Source organism: Ambystoma mexicanum, chromosome 7p (genome assembly GCF_040938575.1).
Source record: "Ambystoma mexicanum isolate Mex_15411 chromosome 7p, UKY_AmexF1_1, whole genome shotgun sequence".
NCBI classification, from domain to species: Eukaryota; Metazoa; Chordata; class Amphibia; order Caudata; family Ambystomatidae; genus Ambystoma; species Ambystoma mexicanum.
Window position 1 is genome coordinate 216,045,871 of NC_090939.1, and position 25,454 is coordinate 216,071,324.

General features: G+C 43.7%; 1 protein-coding gene across 3 annotated transcripts in view; it reads left to right on the forward strand.

The window, feature by feature from the left end:
• KCNJ6 (potassium inwardly rectifying channel subfamily J member 6) overlaps positions 1-25,454 on the forward strand; it is a 1,845,462-nt gene that overhangs the window by 1,382,509 nt on the left and 437,499 nt on the right. Inside the window, exon 1 of one of the 3 annotated variants that reach the window (XM_069636079.1) lies at positions 21,856-21,961. The exons of the other annotated variants lie outside the window; for them this stretch is intronic. Coding sequence (XP_069492180.1) covers positions 21,955-21,961 — 7 coding nt within the window. The 5' untranslated portion in view covers positions 21,856-21,954. Of the gene's footprint in view, positions 1-21,855; positions 21,962-25,454 lie in introns of those variants that run through there. 3 annotated transcript variants of the gene reach the window in all.

The following is a 25,454-nucleotide window of genomic DNA, read 5'->3' on the forward strand; positions in this document are numbered from 1 at the left end:
AGAAGCTCTTTGGAAGCACGGTGAACCGCAAGGCTGTTCCATCAAGTAAGCACTAGACCAGCGTAAAGGTTGATATGTTGCTTCTAGCCACTAGTACAGCGTAAGGCCATGTGGGCCCTTGGCGATCGTCCCATAATATGGTTAACATGCTCCAGTTTTTCACACGAAGCTGCAGGTGTCTATTGAAGAATCTGTCTGCCGGTGTCTCAAACCGATGACAGTAGCAGAACGGGATCAAATACCTGTTATGAAAACAAAAAAATTATTTTATTTATTACGGCCGATCAGAAACTATTTGCTTGCAAGGATAGTTCAATGGAGTATGTTCGGCTCTAAAATCAATGCGAAAAGTAACCAAATAAATCGAGGCCAACACACAATGAGAAACAACAGTTAGGACCTCATTACACGGTAGGCGGTAGGGATTTACCGGTACCGGTAAAATACCAGTACCGGTAAATCCCTGCCGCCTTACTACGAGGTCCCTTAGCGGGTTGGAGTTTTAACGCCTGCTTTTTGCAGGCGTTAAATACCAACCCGCTAAGGGACCTCGGAGCTAATTACGGCACCGCTAAATTGCGGTGCCGTAATTAGCGCCTTCCCCATTCCCATTGAGCCCTATGGGGCAGAAATGGGAATGGGGAAGGGCAATGGCGGAAGGGGGATTTACCGCCCCTCCAACCTTGGGATGGGGCGGTAAATCCCCTTTCCGCCAAGGCGGTGCCGGTATTTTACCGGCATGAGCCATGGCGCTAATAGCGCCATGGCTCACCGCCTACCGTGTAATGAGGCCCACAGTCTACATGCGTGTGGAATGATATGATATATGATATGGCATTTGTAACGCGCCTATACACAAGTGTTTCAAGGCGCGACGAGGCAGGGGGGAACAAGGGCAGACAGACAACGATCCTACTAGGCCAGGTGTCTTTCAGATCGCGCAAGGGGAAGGAGAGAGGGGGGTAAAAGTGCTGTACATGGTTAGTAGAATACAAGATAAATAATAGGGCCAGCTGGTGGCAAGTGCAAGGTAAATGCCGGGAGAAGGGGCTGAAGGATACAGAGACAGTCCCGTAGTGCAGGTAGGCAGTGCAGGGAAAAGTGGCTGGGCCAAGGACCGAGATCGGTGAGACCTGTGGACCTGCATGCCCATGTGCTCATTACGAACACGTTTTCCTTGCTTTTCCTAGCTCTTCATTCATTCATTTATTCATGCATCCATTCATTAATTCTTCATTCCGGTATAAAAGCGTCTAAAGATTTACTCACATTATATTTGAAATTTCCATTGTGTCTCTGCGTAATGCAGTCTGTAAATCCGACCGTGCTCTTGACAATGATTTTTCGTATACTGAACTGAAATGAAACTCGGTCTAGTTTCTGAATTTTCTGCCTTATCGTCTCTTACGTTATTGCGCACCCCCTTGAAATGAAGTTCTTTCGGCATGGTCCCTGTCTCAAGGTCAAAAAACAATAGACCCTTATACTTCCAGTGCGACTTGTGGGCCTCTTCTGGGCGCAAGCTGAAAATCAAAGCCGCTGTCCTTCGCATTCTTTATTTGCAACATCCCGTAGTAAAGGCATCTGTGAGAACTTGAAGTTTAGAATCCCTCTATATAGTGCGCCACAATGTGCAAAAATCCGAACTGGCTTCTCTCCCAAATGCCACGGCCCGCTTGGTGCGTTCTAAGGCCCCCAATTTTGTCCCCGTTGTCTGCGACCTTTGCAGCCCCAAAGAATCAGAACTATGGAGACATTTAATTTTTGGCAGATGTTCATGGAAATCATAAAGTACCACAAGAGTTGAGTTAAAAGTGAGATTTATTGTTTGTTTGTTTGTTTTATTATTTGCAATAGGCAAGCCTCCCCTCCGTTAACAGTGCGCAAAGGTGCGCAGCATTTACATTTACATGAGATGAGACATGAGAAAAATATATACATGCACATATATGAGGTGAATAGAGAGAATTCAAAGATGACACCCAGCTTGTTTGCCACCCATGATGGTGAAGGTAGGGGTTAGGGTTACAGGTACACTGTACAATAACATTTATTTAGAAAAAGACAATCGTATTGCAATTATTTAAACCGGGATTTGTACTTCACAACCAGCTGTGCTTCTGGTGGACATGGCACAGTTGCAATGTTTGGTGGCAATGGATCACTGCTCTGCAAAATTCCATATCTGTGCTTCTCTAACACAGCAACAATAAGGCCTTTCACAAAGTCGAACTGCATTTCATCATAGACTGGTTTGATCACCCATTGCTTACTTCGTTTTGAAAACACCTTAATGTAGCGAGGCATCCTTACTTTACCCCTAGTCCTAGATTGTTCACGTCCGACATTGCTGTTATGGGCCAAGACCGCTAGTAGAGTGCGATGTTTCATGCCCCGAAAGGTAAAATGCAAGCGCTTTGGCCTGTACTTTAGGCACAAATTGTGGAACACCTCCAAATCTCCTGCGTGACAGAATTCTGTCAGTCCTCTCAAATCTCTTGATAGAGTTTTGTCGAAAACAATCTTCTCAATGGCTTTGTGTGTCGGTGAAGATGGAATCAACCACTTCTTCTTCCGTGCCTCCTCTGGGGACAAAGGGTCATGTTCACATTGGTGGAAATGTAGGTTTTCTGACCAGCGGTGAACGTTGGTACAGTGGTGCATCAGTGACCGCCATTTTTCAAGTAGTATTTCCACTGACCATTCACAAGTTTTTGAGCTCCACCAAAGATGATCGGTGATAGACTGGGACCACTGCAAAATACTTTCAAAACCTTTTTTTTTCCTGCAGCTGAGATTTTCTTACTGATTGATCTGGCAAGATGCCATATGTCAAATTGATGATTAATAAGCAGGAACTGCTCTCTCATTGTCTTGGCAATTGAAACGTGTCTGTCCGTGGCTATGAGGTCTATGTGCATTCCCCTTGATTGTAGATATTCCACTGATTTTATAAATCCTAGTTTCTCCATGGCCACTGAGGATGTACATTGTGTCACCTGCACGACCACCGAACTCACAATTTTCTTACTATCCATGTCCTGAAAGTGGTAGGTGCAGTACTTGGCAGAAAATCCAGGGCTGTCGCACTGTCCATCGCCGGCTAGCCTGAAACGTTTCCCTTCGAATGTACTTGCTAGAGAAAATTGTTCAATTTTCCAAGCATCACTAATGGCCGGAAACAGATAATCACGTTGGTATATGTAGTACAGCGATTTGGAAATGAAATGGAGTCCCACAAACTGAAAGAAAGCCTCTAACTTTCTAAAACTGGAGCAGTGATGCAGCTGCACACAGTAGATTGCCTGCTGGCATTTTCCCCGGCATCGTTTGTGCAGACCATGAGAACCTATGATTTAATTGACAGGCGGCATTTATTTTGACATTACTGCCTTTTATTGGACGAGTTACATTAATCAATGGCTTCCCACATACTTTCCCTCTAACTGAATGCCCACATTTCAGCATACTTATAATTTCCATCAAACAACTGTTGAATACAATGTATTTGCTCTCTTTCATTAGACTGTCATCCTGCGTCAACGTTGTTTAGGCCTGTGACGTTGCAGAGATTTCAACATTTTGGAAAGTAATATCGCTGCTATCAAGTTCTGATGCGTCTATGGATGCTGCGGCTGGTTCATTCTCTGTGATTTAGACATCTACTACTTCAACATTGATGGGAGAACACAACAATGTCGACATGTTTTTGGGTGGCAATTTTTTGGCGGGTGTAGATTGTGTGAATTGATCTGCAACTACTTCAGAGCTATCTTCAATACATTCAATGTCATCTTCTTGTGGTGGTGTGGTCGCACTGTAGCAATGGTCCAATGAAACTTTGCTGTATTCTCCAAACACAGTTAATTCATGTTCTGGCCATTGGACATGAGCATCTCGAGCCTGAACACGCCTCGCCTCAATTAATAGTTCCTCCATAGTGTAATGCTCTGGCAAGCAACATCTCTCATTCGCTTCACTGTCTGTGTATGTATAGTTCTGACACCCACGGGTAACTAGAGGAGAGATTGGAAAAGGGATGTTCAGTTTAAACACAAGATAAAGTGTAGTCCAATTGACTGGAAAAAAACATAAAATAGTCCCTAGTACAAACATTTTTTTAAAGTTATGAACTGTTTGTAACTAACCTTTTTTTGTTTTTTTTTCTTTGCAACTTTTTTGACTCGACCTTCAACATCTGCACGCTGTAGCTCTGATTTGTTTCTGCATGTCCTCCCTTCCTCTTGCGCTGCAACGACTATATTTTCTGTATCCGCATAGACAGCAGGGAATGAGGCTCCATCGTCTCCCTGAAACATAGTACTTTCATTACTATGTATCAAAATATTGTTAGCATAAAACACACATGAGGATGAACACACAGGTACATCTCAATAGCCAAACACGATTTAAACATTGTGTGCAACAATCAAACGACAAGTATTCGACCAGTGATGATCTATTTCGATGGAACTGTCAGTATCCATACCTCTGGCTCTGCATGGACTGCCATGAATGGTTGTATTGGAGAGGAGGCATCAGCATCTCCCTGAAACACAGTACTTGCATTAGTATGGTTTTCAATATTGGAAACATAACACACACTTGGGGTCGACAGCACAGGTATATATAAAGAGATAACCACAAATGATGCATTGTCTAAAACAATCAAGGAAAATATAAATATGCAGATTTCATCGACTTATTTCTCTGATTCCTTTACATCTGCATCATCAAAATGGCATTTTGTGATTGTAGTGGAAGCTCCGGCATCTCCCTGAAACATAGTACTTGCATTAGTATGGTTTTCAATATTGGAAACATAACACACACTTGGGGTCGAACGCACAGGTACATATAAAGAGATAACCACAAATGATGCATTGTCTAAAAGAATCAAGGAAAATCTAAGTATGATCACATTTCATTGAATTATTTCTCCAATTTATTTACATCTGCATCATCCAAATGGGATGTTGTGATTGTAGTGGAAGCTCAGTCGTCTCCCTGAAACACAGCACTTGCGTTAATAGGGAAGAAAGTATAGCAAATGGAATCACGTTATATGATCACGCATGATGGAGCTGTCAGTATCCATACCTCGTGCTGCTGAAGAATATCTATGGATGTTGCAAATGTAGTGCGCACTTCCGAAAGCTGTTGCGCCGATTCGTATACGCATGGTCCCGCTTCCACTTCCCCTGGATTTACTTGAATGTCAGGCTCCGCATCAAGTGCAGGGGTTGACGCTCCATCAACTGCCTGAAACATAGTACTTGCATTAGTGAGGATTACAATAGTGAAAACATAACACACACCTGGGGTCGAAAGCAGAGGTACATATCAACGGCTAACCACGAATGAAACATTGTGTAGAACAATCAAACGACAAGAATTCCAGCTCTGATGATGACTCTTGATGGAGCTGTCAGTATCCATACCTCCTGCTGGTGAAGACCATCTAGAAATGTTTAGAAATGTTGTAGATGTGGCGGACGCTTCAGCATCTCCCTGAAAGACAGTACTTGCATTAGTATGGATAACACTAATTATAACTGAAAACAAACACCGGTGGACGATAACTAAGGTGTATATCAATTGGAAAGCACTAACCAAACATGACATGCATAAAACAAGTCTGTAGCGGATTAGCCTAGTAAGATTCCCTGATACGCGCTAGAAGTGGTTGATAACTGCGACCACGTCAAGGATGTACAATGTTCTTGCTTCAGATGCAAGGGATAGTCAAGAAGTTGTAAAGGTAAATTAATGATTGATAATGAAATGCCAATATTAAAAATAGCCATGTAAGGCGACAGAATACTTGAAAAATGCTCAATACAGCACAGTTCCCTGTTCCCATATATATACATTTCGTTTGTGGGTTATGAAATCGAAAAAGAATATATTGATAAATGTCATTATTCAAAAAGCTATACACTCATATCAATATCGAAATTATCACAAGGGATAGAACACCTACAATATCAATTAATCCATTCAGCTACCTACACAATACCGCAAGGCCTAAAGCTAAATCCGGACACTTGACTCACCGGTGGCGGAATGTGGATGAATAGAGTGGGAATAGCGTTTTCGAGCAATTTCCGTGTCGTTCGCCGTTTATTCTTCTTTGTTACCCAAAATGTTGTATACATGTCCAAGGAAAAGTGCTGGCTGCAGATGCGGTATCGATCACCCCTCTTGTCATGTAAGACTTGTTGGACTCTATTTTGCAGCTCATCCAGTGGATATCCGCAATGTCTGACCCATTCTCTTATTCGATCAACAATTTTCGGGAATACATGCATTGTAGTGCCTTCAGATTTCGCATGGGTCTTTGAAGGGCAACCGCTAATCGAACAGGCAGGCATTGTTGATAAATCTGAAAAGTAAATATCGACATTATTATACAATCTTCATGAATAAAGATTTGATACAAAAGTAAATGAATCATACAATGATCAATGCAAGGTTTGTTTTGGTCGCCGGAACTATACCAGTTCATTATGTGCGTCTTAGTATTTGCATAAGTTGCAGAAATGTATAAATGATGTGACTAAAATCTGAACATGTAACTCGTCCCTTGGATGTTCTTTCTTGCACGAGAAGGAAACATGCTTACATTATAGACTGGACCCCCGAAAAATGCAATTCGATGACAATAGACAGATGAAAATAAATAGATCTATTGATAGCATAGCAATGGAAACTCAAATCAATAGCAATGAGACCAATGAACATAGCACTATTGTGTACTCTACTCGCAAATAGATAGAAATTTAAAAATCTGCAAAATATGACTAGGATACATGGCCTTACCTTGACCAACAAACAGTTGGATTCAGCAAGCAGAGCAGTATGTTGCAGGAGAATAGGTGAGTGGCCACAGGTAGCACACTGATGGGTTTGCTCTAAGCGGTCACAGAAGTTCACGGATAGCACGACGACAAGCAGATTAGCGTAGATCTCAGTGGTTGCCAGGTAGCACGTTCAGGAGTTGACTTTCAAAGCACAAAGATGTTCTCATGAGACGTATCAAGTGGTTTATAAAGAATTAGAAACAGGGGTGTGTTTGTGAATGAATGACGTATGTATGTCGTGGTCTTAGGGGGGCGGCCTGCTTGAAGGGGAGGCCTGGCTGGAGACACGGGGTCTGAGGAGGCCATGTGAGCGATGGCCCGTGGGATACCTTTTGAAGTGTACATGCTGTTTGGCACCTTGGCCGTTTGCGCCCGTGACAGCCCCCCATGCCAGCGCTCATCCCCGGGTGCGAACCGCCTTTGATAGAGGGGGTGGGATGGATGGGCCTGGGGCATGCAAATAAGGCACAGGAAGACTGCTGAATGGAGACACACTTATGTGGATTGCAGGGGGGCGGCCTGCTTCAAGGGGAGGCCTGGCTGGAGACACGGGGTCTGAGGAGGCCATGTGACCGATGGCCCCTTGGCGTGGGATACCTTTTGAAGTGTACATGTAGTTTGGCACCTTGGCCGTTTGCGCCCGTGACAGCCCCCCATGCCAGCGCGCATCCCTGGGTGCGAACCGTCTTTGATAGAGGGGGTGGGATGGATGGGCCTGGGACGTGCAGATAAGGCACAGGAAGACTGCTGAATGGAGACACACTTATGTGGATTGCAGGGGGGCGGCCTGCTTCAAGGGGAGGCCTAGCTGGAGACACGGGTCTGAGGAGGCAATGTGACCGATGGCCCCTTGGCGTGGGATACCTTTTGAAGTGTACATGTAGTTTGGCACCTTGGCCTTTCGCGCCCCTGACAGCGCGCATCCACTGGCGTGAACCGCCTTTGATAGAGGGTGGGTGAGATGGAGGGCCTGGGCGTGCAGATAAGGCACAAGAAGACTGCTGAATGGAGACACACTTATGTGGATTGCAGGGGGGAGGCCTGCTTCAAGGGGAGGCCTGGCTGGAGACACAGGGTCTGAGGAGGCCATGTGACCGATGGCCCCTTGGCGTGGGATACCTTTTGAAGTGTACATGTTGTTTGGCACCTCGGCCGTTCGCGCCCCAGACAGCCCCACATGCCAGCACTCATCCACGGGTGCGAACTGCCTTTGATAGTATATTGTTGCTTATCAATAACAAATGCCACATACCGGAGATTCTTGTGAGCACAGACCCACACTTCAACCGGTGTATTATAGTGGTCAAGACCCTAAGGCCTATATAATCCAATGGTAATTGTTAGTATAGATATATGTGTGACTTTTATAGAGACATAACCTACTGAAAGACTTTGAACAAGTGTTATTTAGTGCATGCATTATCGAGAATATGTTATGTTAGCTTAGATAGATAGTGACCACCCTGCTTCACAGCGACCAGACCTTCACCCATTCGTATTGCACAGATGTCTGACGTCCATCCTTGAATGGAGACACAATTGATTCATTTAAAAAATCGAAACAACCGTTGTTAAAATATATGTGGTGTTTTATTTTGTATCTTATTTTAATGACACAAAAATACAAGACTTTAAAGATTATACAGGTCAGGTTGCAGCACAGCGAGAGATAATCCCCTGTACTGACCGCTGTCACTTGGAACGTTTCTCTTATGGCACGAACGGCACGGGCGGGTATCACTCTTCGAACGCGGTGTCCAAGCCTCCTGTGGAGCCACCATGTAAAGAAACGATAGGCCACCAGCCTGTACCACCTGTGAAAAGGAATGAAACAAACTGTTTTTAAATGACCAGGATAAGTTTAATAAACGTTTGTTGTCAATGACAATTCTTGTAACTAATGGCATTCTGCACGGACAAATGCTATCTAGACAGTGCACACTATTGAACGACTTTCATGCGTTACTATGATATGAATATATAATTTTGGATATAGTAGAAGAACATGAAATAGGAGTGGCATGACAAGCAGAGTATACTTACTCGTTACTCGGATTACGAGGACGAACAGTTGTGCGAAGTTCGTGCATAAGCACCATCATTATTCTCAACACGGCCCGTGTGAGGCAGGCTGCCCTGAAGTCTGGCAGCTCGGTGATGCATTGCGGTCGTGGCTCGCCTTCCGAAATGTAGGCCAGGCATACCGAGTTTTCTCGGCAGCAGCAGTTCTCGGCCTCGGTTAGCATTAGCTCGCACCGATTGCATGTGCACCAGGTGGAGACGCCGTCCATGCGACTAGGCCCAGGCTCTTCATCTGTTGAATCGTCCTCCCAACTGCCGTCCGAATCTCCATCGTTTTCGCGTGCTTCCCTTTCCAGTAGTTCCTCCTCGGTATACTCGGGCTCGTACATGTACGGCATTATTGTAGCCATTGTGTCGTAAACAAAGTAAAATAATTTACAGAGATGGTACAGGTGTTCACACGGGCTACAAGCGGTGAAGGTAGCTGACCAGAGCACAGAAACAAGTCACAGAATACTCAAAGTAACACAGAGAGAGGAATGGAATCGAAAATCTGGTGCTGTGTGTTGGGAAACGGTCTGTTTATACTTATTGAGGAAAGAGGCGTCCTGCCATTTCCATGGCGACACGTCATTAGCTGAGGCGCAGCGATTGTTGACACGAGACGTGCTTTGGCTTTGGGAAATGGGCGGTACGAGTCTGCTGATGACAGGCTCAGGGGCGGGTGATTTGATTTAGTGCCGCAGAAGCAGGTCAGCCAGGGCGATGCAGCAATTGATAGGATTATCACAAAGTGGCGGCTCCTTGGTGCCTGTTTTCGCGTGCGTTTAATGGACGAAAACTCGGGTAAGGTCCATAGGAAAGTTTTCTAAAATTGAGCCACTTAGGCTTAAAAAAACATGGCCGACCCATAGGGACAATAACATTTTTTACTGGACCATGCCTTTAACTTAGTGGACCTTTTCCATCAAATTGAATGTGGTCTTTTTCAGCCACACATCAGGACACAAGGGCTGACAGTGGCACACTTTTTCAGGATGTGACATCAAGTATTTAATCAGATTTGTTCACAGATGACATATGACAGAGCTCTTTTTCGTACAAGTTTTAAATTGCGCGTTAATAACTTGAACAGTGTGTCCACTTCATGGGAAAACATTTTTATAGAGCGTTAATATGGATTCCTCTCACTTCCAAACACACTATGAATAGGGCCTATTGAGATGTGTGAGATTCTTTTTAGTTTGCTGGAGGGAAATGATAGGGACTTGTCATTTATGGATCTGTGAGCTAAAACGCCTGTCAGGTTTTACCACCAGCTAACCCAAGTTTTTGTAAAAGTAATTACAGGGATGCAATAACTCTCGAATCTATCCATCTGTAGAATCGTCACAGAGATTTTCTCAACTCCAGCAACCATGGCCACTGAAGAGGCAATAGAGTGGGACTGCAACCGTTTGAACACATGTTGCAGTCCAATGACCCTAGGAGAAGACAGCCACCATCTTGGATTTGGCAGTTTAGGACTAACAAGAAAAATAAATGATGTCTTGGGTTTAACTGAACGTGCATGGTCATTTTAGTTTCCTGCCACAAGCATTCACTTATTTATTTGATTTGGATTCTTAGAGGGGGGTGATGGGTGCACACTGGACCCCAGTTGCAGTCAGTCCCAAAGTCCTGCGATGGTCTCCTCCAAGCTTGCTTTCATGCCTCACCACTCATCAGGGAGGCACAGCTTGTTCTGTTGTTGAAGGACAAATCCTTAGGTAAGTACCAGAATGTTGAAGCAAAAAATTCTGGTTACTAAAGCCATCCAGGATCCAACTCTACCCTGTTACTCAACCTTTGCCTCAGTGGTAAAGGGAAATAACCAACAGTGTGGCACTCCTTAGGCCGGCATGGGTAGCCCAGGTGCAGCCCCTCTGGTTCCACAGTCTCCATTCACATGTCTATTCAAAAAGATGGGTAATTTGGGGTGCAATCTGGTTCCCAGCTGCAGTCAACTCCACAGTCCAGCAATGTTCTCCTCCAAGCTAAAGCCCAGTCCTTTACCAGGTGGATTACAAAGCTGGTAGTGCATAGTGTCACAGGGTTACTTACTTTCTGCTTTGTGATGCTGAATTGTGAATCTTGGTTATTTATAGGAAGATAGCATTACAAATCCTGCATTTGAGCTTCATTGCTTTATACTGGGTACTCCTTTGTATACTCCCCAGTAAGCTCTTGATTCACTTGTGCTGAGTCTATCTCTTACTTAGGCACTACACCAGTATTTCATGTACTTCATTCCTGTGGAGAAATCTCCTGGTTCGGCACTAGTTGCAAGTATTTTTGTATTCCCTCCCAGTGTACCCTCCTCCTCTTGATTTGGCTCAAACCACAGTATGTTGTTAATGGTTAACATCTAGTTGGTATCTCAATCTCATTAAGAACTTCCCTCAACTGCTCTCAAGTGCAATGTGAACTTTTCTAGTGGTGACATCTCCTCTTTATTTGGTGATACCCATCACTATGCAATTCCAGAGCTTCAGCACAACGTCTGAGGGTCCTGCCACAAACACAAAGCTTACTGGGCCTATAAAACCAAACACACGGACTCTTTCCTGCCAGGAAGACTGAAAGCCATCTGAGCATGCTGGTTGGCTCCTAGAGAGTCACGTGACAACATCTTATGACTGCGATTTCCTTTTAAAGTAATTCTTCTGCCACTTCCTGCCATTCCAGAGGATCCATGCGTACATCTGGGGGTCTTGCTTCAAAAACGAAGGTCCCTGGCCCTATAACACCAAGCACTCTGCATCCACCCTGCCAGGAAGACCTGAATCTAGCTTCATCCCTCTCATTGGCCACCGAAGGGTCATGTAACCACATCATGTGACTGGAATTCCATGTTAAGTCACTGTTTGCCACATTTTACCATTCCAGGGTGTCCAGGGCAATATCTGATGCTCGTGCCTCAGAGACAGAGCTGTCTGGCACTACAACACCAGTGGCTCTGCCTCCATCCTGCCAGGAAGACAGGAAGACGTTTTGAGCATGCATTCTTATTGAGGGTCATCTAACCCTATCATGAGACTGAAATTCCATTTTAAAGTAGTTTTTAGGCATATGCCCTTGCAGAGTTTACAGAGCAACACGTGAGGGTCCTGCCTCGTATAAGACTCCATAGGCCTACAACAGCAAGGGCTCTGCATCCATCCTGTCAGGAAGGCTGAAAGCCACCTGTAAGCACTCTAACTGGCTACAACCTCATTTTATTTATTTATTTTGCATTTTTAAAGCACTCACACAATCCTCGGGCATCGAGGCTCTGTTACAGGAATTGTTTTTTTTTCTTAGCTGCTTATTTATAACACGCTTAAACACCCAGAGGTTTCTAAGCGTGGACCCGGGGTTTCGAACCTGTGTTGCTTCGTGTCGTCTTGCTTCCAAGGCACCCACGTTGCCGCTGAGCTATCCTCCCGGGATATCATGTGACTGGAATTCCATTCTAAAGTATTTCGCTGCACACCCTGCTATTCTATATGATCCACACTGACGTCTGATGGATCTGCCTCAGAAATTAAGCTCTCTGGGCCTACAATACAAGGTACTCTGCCTGAATCCTGCCAGGAAGACTGGAAGCCATCTTCTGCACTCTAATCGGCTCCCAGCGGGTCATGCAACTACATGATGTAACTCGAATTCCATTCTATTGCCATTTTATCACCAGATACTTCATTTCCTGAGGATCCATACACACACATGAAACTCCCAGGGCCTATAACACTAAGGACCATGCCTCCATCCTGCCAGAAAGACTTTAAGCCACCTTACGCGCTCCCCGAGAGGTTCACGTGAGTACATCATGGGACTGAAATTTCATTTTAAAGTCATTCGTTTGGCATTGCCACATCCCACCAATCCAGAGGATCAACAACAAAGCTTCCTGGCTGCACCACTAAGTCTCTGCCTCCTTCTTTCCAAGAAGATTGGAAGTGAACTTGAGCACTCTGATTGGCTACCAGAGAGTCATCTCTCCTCTGTCTCTAAAATAGCAGTCACCCTTCTTAGTGCCAATCCATGTTGCTTTCCTATCAACATGTTTTCTCCTCAGTTAGTTAAACGCTTAGCCTCATTCACCTGACCTCATTTCTCTGAACTCTTCAATCTCTATGTCCCTCTACTAGACTCCTTGTTGTTCCTTCAAATCTGCAAGTGCTATTACACTTTTGAAGACACCCTCCACTGGGCTGGTTGGGTCAGCAATCTATCCTTCAGGTTTCCCTTCTAACACATTTTCTAAGGTCCATAAGTGGGTGGTCTTCCATGGATCACAGAGTACCTTGAGGATAGTGTCTTTGGAGATCCACTTCAATCTGACATCCATTGCAAATCTCCACTGAGACTGCACACATGCATGCCTCCAACTTTCTTTCTAAACATCACCACTCCAAACTCCCTTCTATGCTTACCCTTTTTGGACTTCTTTTTTAAATTTTTATTTGTAATTTTAAAAATGTTCTTTTTATATTTAAAGTGCAGAACTAGCTTGAGAGCAGAGGAGCGCTGTGCAGAGTGTGGGTAACCCGCATTTGGTCTACCATCTTTTAACAGTAGTGCTATACTTTGAGGTCTGTGCATGGGTATGTGTGTCCATTGCAATAGGTTCTTGGTCAGGTGTTGTTGAAAGAGACTGTTTTGAGAGATTTGTGGGGCATTCCGAGCCAACACTGGGATAAATTTGCAGAAAGTGGGTTCATGACAAGAGAAGGATTGTTTGTGGGTCCTCTCCTTGCGGATGAGTTGTGATTCAAGCCGGTTGGTTGATTTGCTGTGCGAGGAGCGTGTGCTACCAGATATGAGGAGGTTAACCACCAGGTACGCTGGTATGCTACTTGTGACTTCTTTGTAGATGATACATGCAGTCTTGAACAGTATACTGGCTTGGAGTGGAAGCCAATGTTGTTCATGTAGGATGGGCTAATTTGGTGCTCCTGTAATAAGACATGCTGCCGCGCAGTGGATTACTTTTAGGCGACCCAAATGAGCAGCTGGTAGCCCTGTCAGGAGAACATTTCTCCAATCGATGTGCGAGACCACAAGGGCCTGCACTACAGTCCAAAAGTCCTGCGGCGGGATAAAGGGTTTACATTTTTGAAGGGTAGAGATTCTGAGCCAGGCTCTTTGGGCCTTCTTGGCTATGTGTTTCTGGAAGGACAGGCTGCAGTCGGCTAGGTAATCGCATAGATGAATGATGTCATGTGCGCTATTTACTCTCATTTACAACTGAGTATCATCCTCATATTGGTGGATGGCTATATTGGCATCTTTAAGGAGAGAGCCCAAAGGCTCCATGTAAATGTTAAAAAGGATTGGTGAGAGGATTGAGCCTTGGGAGACACCACAGGAGACCTAGAGTCAGTTCGAATGCAACAAGTTAATTTGAACAGCCTGCTGACTGCTTGAGCGGTAGGAGGTCACCAGTTCAGGACAATGCCAGAGAACCCCATCCTGTCGACAAGGAGGGAGAGAAGGATGTGGTGTTTGATGGTGTTGAATTCAGAATCAAAAAATAGGGCTCCTGGTGTGGAACCTATTCTACCCAGGAGGGTTAACTAGGAAAACAAAAGATACAAATGAATAGGTCCAAGGATGCTAGGCTCAGAACAACACCTCCACAAGTATTATCAAACTCTGCATTGCTAAGGAAGGAATCACTCTTCAATAGTATGTTGTAGAGATAAATCTCATTGTTTTATATTAAAGTTGTGTGCAAAAAGACATAAATCCAACATTTAGAGAAATTAAGACATCAAAATGGTTTGCTAAAACAGAACAATCAGACAAAAAAATATTTACAACACACAGTGCCAAAAAAACATTTTTTGGGACAATCTCCAAATTGTGTGTGTGTAACAACCCCGAATCTTATTAGGATTTGCCAAGAAATTCACATATTGCAGTGTACATATTCAAGTCAATATTTGTGGAAAACACATAGAACAATGGTGGGTACACAAAATTATTTTTCTTGCGTAAACAGCATTAATGTGCTCTAGTTTTGGGGGGAGTAGTGCGTCTACACCAGGTGTTTCAGCCGTTTCTAGGTGGGCTAGGTGTGCCTCATCTTTAACACGGCCTTCATCAGGGCGGAGTTCTGTGTAGATTGACGTCTGTGCTATGGGTTAATAGATTTCACAGGCGCTAAATTTCAGATCTGCTAGCCGCATGGGCTGGTCTCTGTATGGTCCTCTCGCTGGAGGTCGAAAAATGCTGATCCAGGGTTACCAACGCTTTGCAGTCAGGCCCCTGCAGTCTCAACTGTGACACAGCAGCCTGAGGAGCTCCAGCTCGTACTTTTTTGGCAGACAGGCTGCCCATGCTGCAACCCTCACAGCTGTGCAAGCCGTGTCTGTTTCCCACTGATACCACCCTGGAGGAGAGGAGGGAGGAGAGAATTGGTCTAACGGGCAGTGTGCAATCTGGGTCACAAACTTTTTTCTGACACTCAACTCTTGGTGTCACTACTTAACGTCCTGAAGACGGGTCCAGCGCACATCCCATGGCAGTTTAAGTCAGCCATAGAGTGTTTCATTTTCAAATAATTGCTTCCAGTACCCAGAAACACATTTTTCTGTGTCGACAAAGTCAAGGACAAGTTAATGATCAATTGAGGATACACGAAATAGCAATATGTCTACCTCACATTCTTACTAACCTCACAACACTGTTCAAATATAATGGCCATGTTTGTTTTGGTTTGTTGAAAACATCGACTTTCACAAAATGCCTTTTATGTGATGTTTTGTGTGAACAAAATGCGTTGTTGTCTCTTTTATAGAAATGTCTTTTTTATAGAAAAGTTTTTGAGTGTTTTTACATTTATAAATTAAAATATGTTTATCTCTATTTTTCCTGTCTTGATCTATCGACTGACTTCATTGATAGCACTTGTTGCAACTAGACACACCTAGTAGGTGTGTAGGCAGGTAGCTGTTTTCAGTGGCATTTTTCTATATATATTCTTGTACCTGGTCCTCAGCCACACAGCCCCCTAAAAAAGAGGACTCCCTATCTCTAATTGCTTTTTCTACTCCTGTTGGAGGCTGCCACAATGGCAGTGGAGTAGTAAGCAGCTTTGGCCTCAGTAATCAGACTACTATGGTTTGCGTGGAGAGATGTGAGGTTGGTGAGGTCTCCTGAATTATGGTTTTGTGCCACCATTTCTCCAGGGCTCTAATTGAGCGTTTGCTGGAGGCTAGCTCTGGGGTGTACCATGGGGCGGACTGTTTGGTCTTTGGCTGGCTGGATTTTAAAGGGCATGAGTGTCCACCAATTTCATAGCAGAGTTGCTGAATAATTTCAGGAGGCCAGAGGCTTTCCCTCTGGTGGGGAAGTCTTTAAGGTTTGCTTCTAGCTCATTGACCAGGAAGGTTTTGAATGAACGGCGTTGAGTGAGTGGGTGTTTAGCCTGACCTTTGTGAGCCATAGTTGAGTGGGGAATGATAATGGAATGGCGGTGTGGTCAGACCTCTCAAGTGGGATAGGGTCTGCACAGGTGATGCAGGCGGATGATGTGAAGACTAAGTCTATGGTGTTGCCTTTGTTGTGAACGGGAGAGAGCACAATTTGCTTAAGGTCCATGTAAGTGGTCAGTGCGAAAATCGTGTTTCAAGTGCGCTTGTCACCCTGTGACTCAGAGACGTTAACAACACCAAGAAAGATATTACTAGAATGTGCTAATCTGACAGATGACAGTAGGTTGGAGATATCTGCAATGAGAGTTACTCATATGAGGTGGTCTGTAGATGACGTGGAAGGTGATGGATTCCTTGTACGATAGAGGGAAGCGACTGGTGAATCAAATGAGCTTATTCTTGTAGATGGGATGATGAAGTATGGCCAATCACTCCTGTGGAGGATTGCCACTCCACCTCCTGCCCTTCCTGGCTGGTAGGGATGCTGGATGCAGTAGCCTTGGGGTAGGAGGATTTCGAAAACATGTGGGGAGAATGGGGTTAACCATGGTTCAGTGATGAACAGGGCATCAAGGCTGTTGTACAAGATGAGGTCAGTAATCTCTGCAGCATGAGCGACTGCTGAGTGAGCATTGATCAACATGGGACAGCATGGGCATGTGGTCTGTGGGTGTTGATGAGGTTCGCTAGGGTAACTTGCTAGGATAGCTCGCACAGACTACACAGGGCACTTGGCCATTCGAACCCTAGTGAGAGTGGGGATTGCCTGGGAAGGAAGGAGGCACATGATGATGTATTTTGGTGAGTAAAAGTAGTAGCGATTAGTTTGTAGGTGAAATGCAGTTTTAGCAGGCCAGGCCCATGGCCTTATCAGGCCTGAATAGGCACAAACAGGTGAGGCCCTTTTCTTCACCCATCCTTTGCTGAGGGTGCCGGTGATGATAGCATGAGCAATCAGGGAGCGAACATTAAAAGGCAGCCATCTTACCTGTACGCCAGCAATAGTATCAAGGCATCGACTGTTGCAACATGTAGCTATAAAAAAATATGTATGCTTTTCTTCTGCAAACTAAGAGCAATCTCATCACTTCTCTCTTCAGCTTTGAAGGCAATTCAGTAAAGTGGCACACTTTATGAGAAGATGATGGTATATGTTTCATAATTAACGACCCCAAAATTCTACATTTTACAGGGAGACTGCTGGGTCAAAACCTGTCTAACCCACACAATGCCATGCACAGTGATAGCTTCTGAACATGCAGGTGATTATGGAGCAACTCAGGTCTGGTAGAAAGAGAGGCTGGGAAGAGTGATTTTAAAAAATGTCTCTCATTCCTGAAACATTTCACTGAAAATGCCTACATTTGCCAACATCGACTTTCACAAAATGCCTTTTATGTGATGTTTTGCATTGTATTGAGCAGTATGTTTTAGTTGTGCTTTCAGCATATTTAACCCCTGTCGACTGAAGCCAGTGTATGTTAGACTTGCCTCTTTTTAAATCAAAGCACAAAAGCATTAAAAATGGGAGGGGATATGGCAAGGGTTAAAAGAAAGTGCTGTCTTTTCATTGCAGTCAGCGTATTCAATTGCTGCCCTTAAATGGTTTGGGAAACTGTAAATCAGACTATTGAGATGAGATGGATATATATGTCAATTGTGTATAAATATAATGCATCTGTTGAGGTACAGTCTTTTTCTTTGTAGCTATCCTGTTATCTCCCATCTCGCTCCTACTTTCACTGGCTGAAGCTGCCCCTATCAGTTCTTTCCCTATTACAATTCCAGGCTTTAATTTCAGGCATGTCACGCAGTCCCATAGCAATCCATCAATCAAAGTGTGGGGGTTTGGCAGGAACAGTATGTGGCATATTTGACAATGCCATCCTTTTAGTTCATTTTTTTTAGGGGAGTCGGAAACTGCACTGGGACTAGTGGCAGAGTACTTAGCACGTTACATCTCAAATCCCATAACGCGCTACACATGAGTTTGCAGACAGAGTCAAGAAAACAAGTCTCCTTCAGCGCACCTTTGGTAATGCAGACAAAGCATGTAGGCTTAACTCCGGCATAGGAAATAGTAAATTAAGAGATTATAAATTAAAAATAGAACATTTAATAGTTAAAGATCTTAATGGGAAGCCCTAGAGTTTTGCAATATTGTAATGCATTTGATGAGATACTACAGACAGCGCACTATACAGAGAATCATTATGACAGCTGCCACACTGGGGGTCAATTGAGTTCATACGAATCAGTGGGAGTCAATGCAGTTATTTTCAATGGACCCATATGGCAAACCTAGGCCCGGCTATAAGGGAACTTTGTTGGCCTAAGATATGCAGCGAGTTAACATAGTGCTGGGACGCAGAATAGCAGGATAAAAGATATGTGCAAGGCATTGGTTGTGCCTTTCTTCTTCTTCTTCTTCTTCTTCTTCTTCTTCTTCTTCTTCTTCTTCTTCTTCTTCTTCTTCTTCTTCTTCTTCTTCTTCTTCTTTTTCTTCTTCTTCTTGTATTTATTGAGCACAGACCTAGCATAGTCAGGCTTTCTCATTTTGATATCTGCACCTAGATGCAGGTTTACCTGTCCGGTTCCTATGGAATTTGGCATCTGAAAGATACTCAAATACAAAAACAGAGGTTTTCCAATCGTCAGCCTTCAAAGTCCTAATTCTCTATGCAACTTCAGTGTGTTTGAACTTAAATACACTCTCATTTTCCCACACCAGGTCATGTTAACCTCACAATTTATGATTGGTCAAATCTTCCCAATGGCTGACTTAATGGGTTAATACTCCCAGAAAATACAACCCTTCTTTTAATAGGTTAAAATATTCTGAACATGTGAGAGGGTGTATTCTGTATACTTTTGTACTCATATTCATATTTCTCCCATAATTCCAAACAGGAATTGCTTCCATCAATAAAATGTGATTTTTAGTTGTGCATGATCAAGCTGAGTTCAGAGATATGCGTCTAACATTCATGCAATGAAATTTGGCTGATTTTTTTATATTTATATTAAACTTGTCTTTTCTGTTCTAATCTTCAAGATTGAAAGCTAGAACCAAAATCGTTTTTAATGCACCAAATGTGATTTAAATGGCCAGTCTTTATTCTTGTTGAACATAGGCTATGAAAACCTCAAGTGAATACTTGATTTCAGTTATTGATACATTTGAGTAGCTGACAGGTCCCTTTGTGTGAGTTACATTAGCTCACAGGTGATAATTGTTATTGGCAGGTGATAAATGTTAATGTTATCAGAGATGAAATAATAAGCTCAATCATATTCATTTGAAGCCTCAGGGTTGGGAAGCTGGCCTGTTCATCATGTGACCAAGTCAGATCTTATCAGTTTAGTAGACCACCATTTGCCTGTAATGGAATGTATTTCATTGTGCATATATAAGGTACTTTATTAGCCCTTAGCACATGATCGATTCTTTGTATTGGGAACAATGTGATTTTTGAGGGCTGGATAAGAGGAACTGCCTTTCCAGATTGTCAATTCATATTCTCCTGAGCCTCACCCCATTGCTAATGTGTTCTCATGCATGTTAAACAGAAGTTTAGCTTGTATCTAACTGCTATTTGGCTATATAGAATAAACAGCAATGCATTCCCTGCATATGATGTAACAGTCTAACATGCATTTATGGACATTTGAAACATCTAAAATATGCTTTTGTCTACTTATAGTTGAATCACATCAATGTCTTTGTCATATATTCTTGAAATATAGTACTATGTTTAAATCTCGTTGCTTTTGGAAAAGAAGCTCGTTTTACATTCAACATTATTTCACATGTTTGAAAAAACATGGCAGTGTTTTCCAGTTTATATAGAAGCAAACATCAGTGCTTTGGCGTGTTTGCATTTTTCTTCATATTATTTGTAGGGAATTGTGTTATGTGTTGTCCATAGAAAATATTGGTCTGTATTTCACAAGCTCCATATTTTGTTTGTAGAATTCAGTAAAGTACATTATGTTCTACTGCAGTAAAGTGCAACATGTTCTATTTATGGGTGGAGAAAAAGTACACCATATATAAACACACCAATGCACCATTTCAAAATGAAAAGCTCTGAATCCATCAGTCTCTAGCTTCCTTTCAATTTCTACCTTATACATATATTGGACAATAGGCCTTGGATAGGAATTTAATTGAATTCCTAGTTTATCAGTAAAATGGCAGACATCCCCACTAATACATCTCTGGCCTATGCATACGAGAAATGTTTTTTGCACATAAATTCTCAAAAGGGAAAAAAGGGTTTATTGCATGTTTACCTGGCTAAAAATCAATATATGGATTTAGAACCATTTTTGAATTATTTGGAACCATTTATAGCTAAAATATTGTATCTGACACTGAGACTTAGAATTGTATCTTTAGCAGTTTGTATGGCAAATTGGGGTCAAAGCAAACAGGTTTACTGTTGGTATAGCAAAGACAAAAGGGAAGGTATCAAAGATGTTCAGATCTTCTGTGTGGCCTATATGTAGTGTAAAAAGAAAACAACGGTTGGTACATCTCTTTAGGAAGCCTAACATACGGACACATAAGTCAGCATTACAGCTATGTCATCAGTCTGATGAACAAACAACAGTGTTTCGGTGAGCTAACTACACCTGGAAAACATGAACAAAACTATTAAAAATAAGAATAATACATTTAGTGAGCTATTAGAAGAAAGGTCAGTATATTTTACAAGGTGAGTGAATTGCCAATTTAGAAAGCAACATATTTTACTGAGCAATGTAATTAGATTTGCATAAGTATGAATTTTGTATATTACATTGATTTTTAAACATTTTTGAACTTGAGGAAATTTGATAGCATATTTTTATGAGTCTGCGGGATGAATTGAGAATTTGAATGTATTGACTATTGGGTTTGTATACATCTGATGTATCATTTTATGGCTAAGCTGCAATAAATCTTGTTTTGACTTAACATACCTGAACTTGTGCATAGTTACATTGATATTTGCTCTTGTTTCTCTGTTAACTCTGGATATTTGTCATCCCTAAATATCTGCCTTTGCTGAATTGCCGATTGTGCCACATTTAATGTGCTTTGCCCCATGTTCCAGATGCTTTGTATTCTAGTTCCCTTCTTTCTATGTAAAGCACAACTTACGGAAACCGAAGAAGTTCTCTATCAAGAACACCCGTAGAGAGTGTCACCAGTTGGAAATGTAGTGACCTTACACAGAGAAGATATCCTTAGAGACATTGCAGTGTTCATAGTTTCAAAATGAAACTAGTTACTGCATTTTTCTTTTAATATATAGCTTTATCATTTGCAATTTCCTTTGCTTTTTAAGTTCTGTAAATTCAAATTTTCTAACATCTTACAGATTTCTGTGTTGACATATTTTGCACTTCATACCTAAAATACACACAAAGCATAGCCTTCAAGCACTGCTGGCAAGAGTATACTGAGAAGGATCAACCCAATAGTGCAAATGGAACTAATGCAAATTATTGATTCACAGAGAGAATTGAAAGCAGCCGCATGAGAATCCATTGCAGAGGGTTCAGAGATGGGTCGGGCATGGTGGATTGAAAGTCATACCTGAGTGGGAGAGCATTGGATGCCAGGTATGTTGAAAATCCTGCCTGTGTATGATCACCCTGGATGGCAGGGAGATTAAGAGCCCCACCTGTGTGGGAGATCATTGGATGGTAGGTAGATTGTAAACCCTGCATGTGTGGAAAACCACTCTATGCTAGGTAGATGTAACGTCTTGCATGTGTGGGAGAGACCTGCATCGTAGGTAGATTGAGCACCCTGGCTGTGTGTGAGGAGAACTGGATCGTAGGTCGATTGAGCACCCTGCCTGCGTGGGAGGAGAACTGGATCGTAGGTGGATTGAGAACCCTGCTGGTGTGGGAGAGCATTGGATGCTAGGTATATCTAAAGCCCTGTCTGTGTGCAATTACCCTGGATGCAGGGACGTCATTGTGCGGTCACCAGGTCTCCCTTGCTACCCATGTGGTCTCCCTTGATACCCCTAACAAAATGAAAAAACGTTTTATTTATTTTTAATTGAGGCTCCTGGCTTGTGGCAGCAGCATGTGGCTCTCTGTCTTTAGATTGACTGGTTTTCTGATGGCTAAAGCCCTTAAGATAGCTCGGTGGGTTGTGTGCTCCCTACTGCAATGTCTGTGTGATCTGCAGGGTCTACTCCCGGCAAGGTCAACTCAGCCTTCATCCTGCTGAGGTTGATAAAAGAGTACCAACACAGGTCGAGTAATATTTTATGTATATTTGTTCTATATGAAGTGCTTAAACGTAAGTGCTATACAATAACACATCGTTATCGCACATCATTATCGTTTAGTCTTTGGACGTCTGCTTGCATTCACAGTAATTTGGTAATATGAGTCTGTACACACTGATATTAATGATACATATGGTGATCCATTCTTGTATAAATGATATCACTTTAGAGTGATATCGTAACCATATTTTTCATAGTGTACTTAGAAACAATGCTATGTGATTCCACTTCCTGTTTGGTCAAGGGGTGAAAAGTCATGTTCCATCGCTTTTTGTGATGTCACTTTGGGGTGAGGTCAAAAAACACCACTTCCTGTGATGTCATCAGAGGTCAAGGGTCATGTGATGTCACTTCTGCTAACACTTGCATTTTGATGAAATGATGTCCCTGCCTGGATGGTAGGTAGATTAAGAACCCTGCCTGTGTGGGAGATCACTGGATGATAAGCATATTGTGAATCCTGCCTGCGTGGGAGAATACTTGATGTTAGATAGATTGAGAGCCCTGCTGGTGCGGGAGACCATTGGATGCTAGGTATACTGGAAGCCCTCTCTGTGCGCAATTATCCTGGATAGTGGGTAGATTAAGAGCCACGCCTGTGTGGGAGATCACTGGGTGATAGCTATATTGTGAATCCTGCCTGTGTGGATGAACACTCGATGCTAGGTAGATTGGGAGCCCTGCCTGTGCAGGAGAACAAGGGATGTGAGGTATATTGAAGCACTGCCTGTGCGAAAGCCTTGGATGGTAAGTAGATTAGGGTCCCTGCCTGTGTGGGAGATCACTGGGTGGCAGGTAAATTGAGAGGAAGCACCTGTGTGGGAGATCACTGGATGGTAGATAGATTAAGACCCCTGCCTCTGTGGGAGATCACTGAATGGTAGGTACAATGAGAAGACCCACATGTGTGCAAGATCACTTGATGGTAGGTAGCTTGAGAGATCCCTCTCTGTATGGGAGATCACTGTATGGTAGGTAGATTAAGATCCGTGCCGGTGCGGGAGATAACTGGATGGTAGGTAGATTGAGAGGACCAACCTGTGTGGGAGATCACTGTATGATAGGTAGATTAAGATCCATGCCTCTGTGAGAGATCCCTTGTTGGTAGGTAGATTGAGAGATCCCTGTCTGGGTGAGAGATCACTGTATGGTAGGTAGATTAAGATCCGTGCCTGTGCGGGAGATTACTGGATGGTAGGTAGATTGAGAGGACCCACCTGTGTGGGAGATCACTGTATGGTAGGTAGATTAAGATCCATGCCTCTGTGAGAGATCACTTGATGGTAGGTAGATTGAGAGATTCCTGTCTGGGTGAGAGATCACTGTATGGTAGGTAGAATGAGATCCCTGCCTGTGTGGGAGATCACTGGATGGTAGGTAGATTGAGAGGACCCACCTGTGTGGGAGATCACTAGATGGTAGGTACATTGAGAGAACGCACCTGAGTGGGAGATTGCCGTATGGTAGGTAAAGATCCCTGCCTCTCTGGGAGATCACTGTATGGTAGGTAGAATGAGATCCTTGCCTGTGTGGGAGATCACTGGATGGTAGGTAGATTAAGATCCCTGCCTCTCTGGGAGATCACTATATGGTAGGTAGAATGAGATCCCTGCCTGTGACGGAGATCACTGGATGGTAGGTAGAATGAGAAGACCCAGCTGTGTGGGAGATCACTGGATGGTAGGTACATTGAGAGGACGCACCTGAGTGGGAGATCACTGGATGGTAGGTAGATTAAGATCCCTGCCTCTCTGGGAGATCACTGTATGGTAGGTAGAATGAGATCCCTGCCTGTGAGGGAGATCACTGGATGGTAGGTAGAATGAGAAGACCCACCTGTGTGGGAGATCACTGGATGGTAGCTACATTGAGAGGACGCACCTGAGTGGGAGATCACTGGATGGTAGGTAGATTAAGATCCCTGCCTCTCTGGGAGATCACTGTATGGTAGGTAGAATGAGATCCCTGCCTGTGAGGGAGATCACTGGATGGTAGGTAGAATGAGAAGACCCACCTGTGTGGGAGATCACTGGATGGTAGGTACATTGAGAGGACGCACCTGAGTGGGAGATCACTGGATGGTAGGTAGATTAAGATCCCTGCCTCTCTGGGAGATCACTGTATGGTAGGTAGAATGAGATCCCTGCCTGTGAGGGAGATCACTGGATGGTAGGTAGAATGAGAAGACCCACCTGTGTGGGAGATCACTGGATGGTAGGTACATTGAGAGGACGCACCTGAGTGGGAGATCACTGGATGGTAGGTAGATTAAGATCCCTGCCTCTCTGGGAGATCACTGTATGGTAGGTAGAATGAGATCCCTGCCTGTGAGGGAGATCACTGGATGGTAGGTAGAATGAGAAGACCCACCTGTGTGGGAGATCACTGGATGGTAGGTACATTGAGAGGACGCACCTGAGTGGGAGATCACTGGATGGTAGGTAGATTAAGATCCCTGCCGCTCTGGGAGATCACTGTATGGTAGGTAGAATGAGATCCCTGCCTGTGAGGGAGATCACTGGATGGTAGGTAGAATGAGAAGACCCACCTGTGTGGGAGATCACTGGATGGTAGGTACATTGAGAGGACGCACCTGAGTGGGAGATCACTGGATGGTAGGTAGATTAAGATCCCTGCCTCTCTGGGAGATCACTGGATGGTAGGTAGAATGAGAAGACCCACCTGTGTGGGAGATCACTGTTTGATAAACTGGTCGTGAATTTAAACACAAGAGGTTAAGAGCACCTGGCTGCAGCGAGGGTCGGGAGAGTCTGAGGGGTGAACGCATGGAAGTAGGGGGCCTGTCCTGA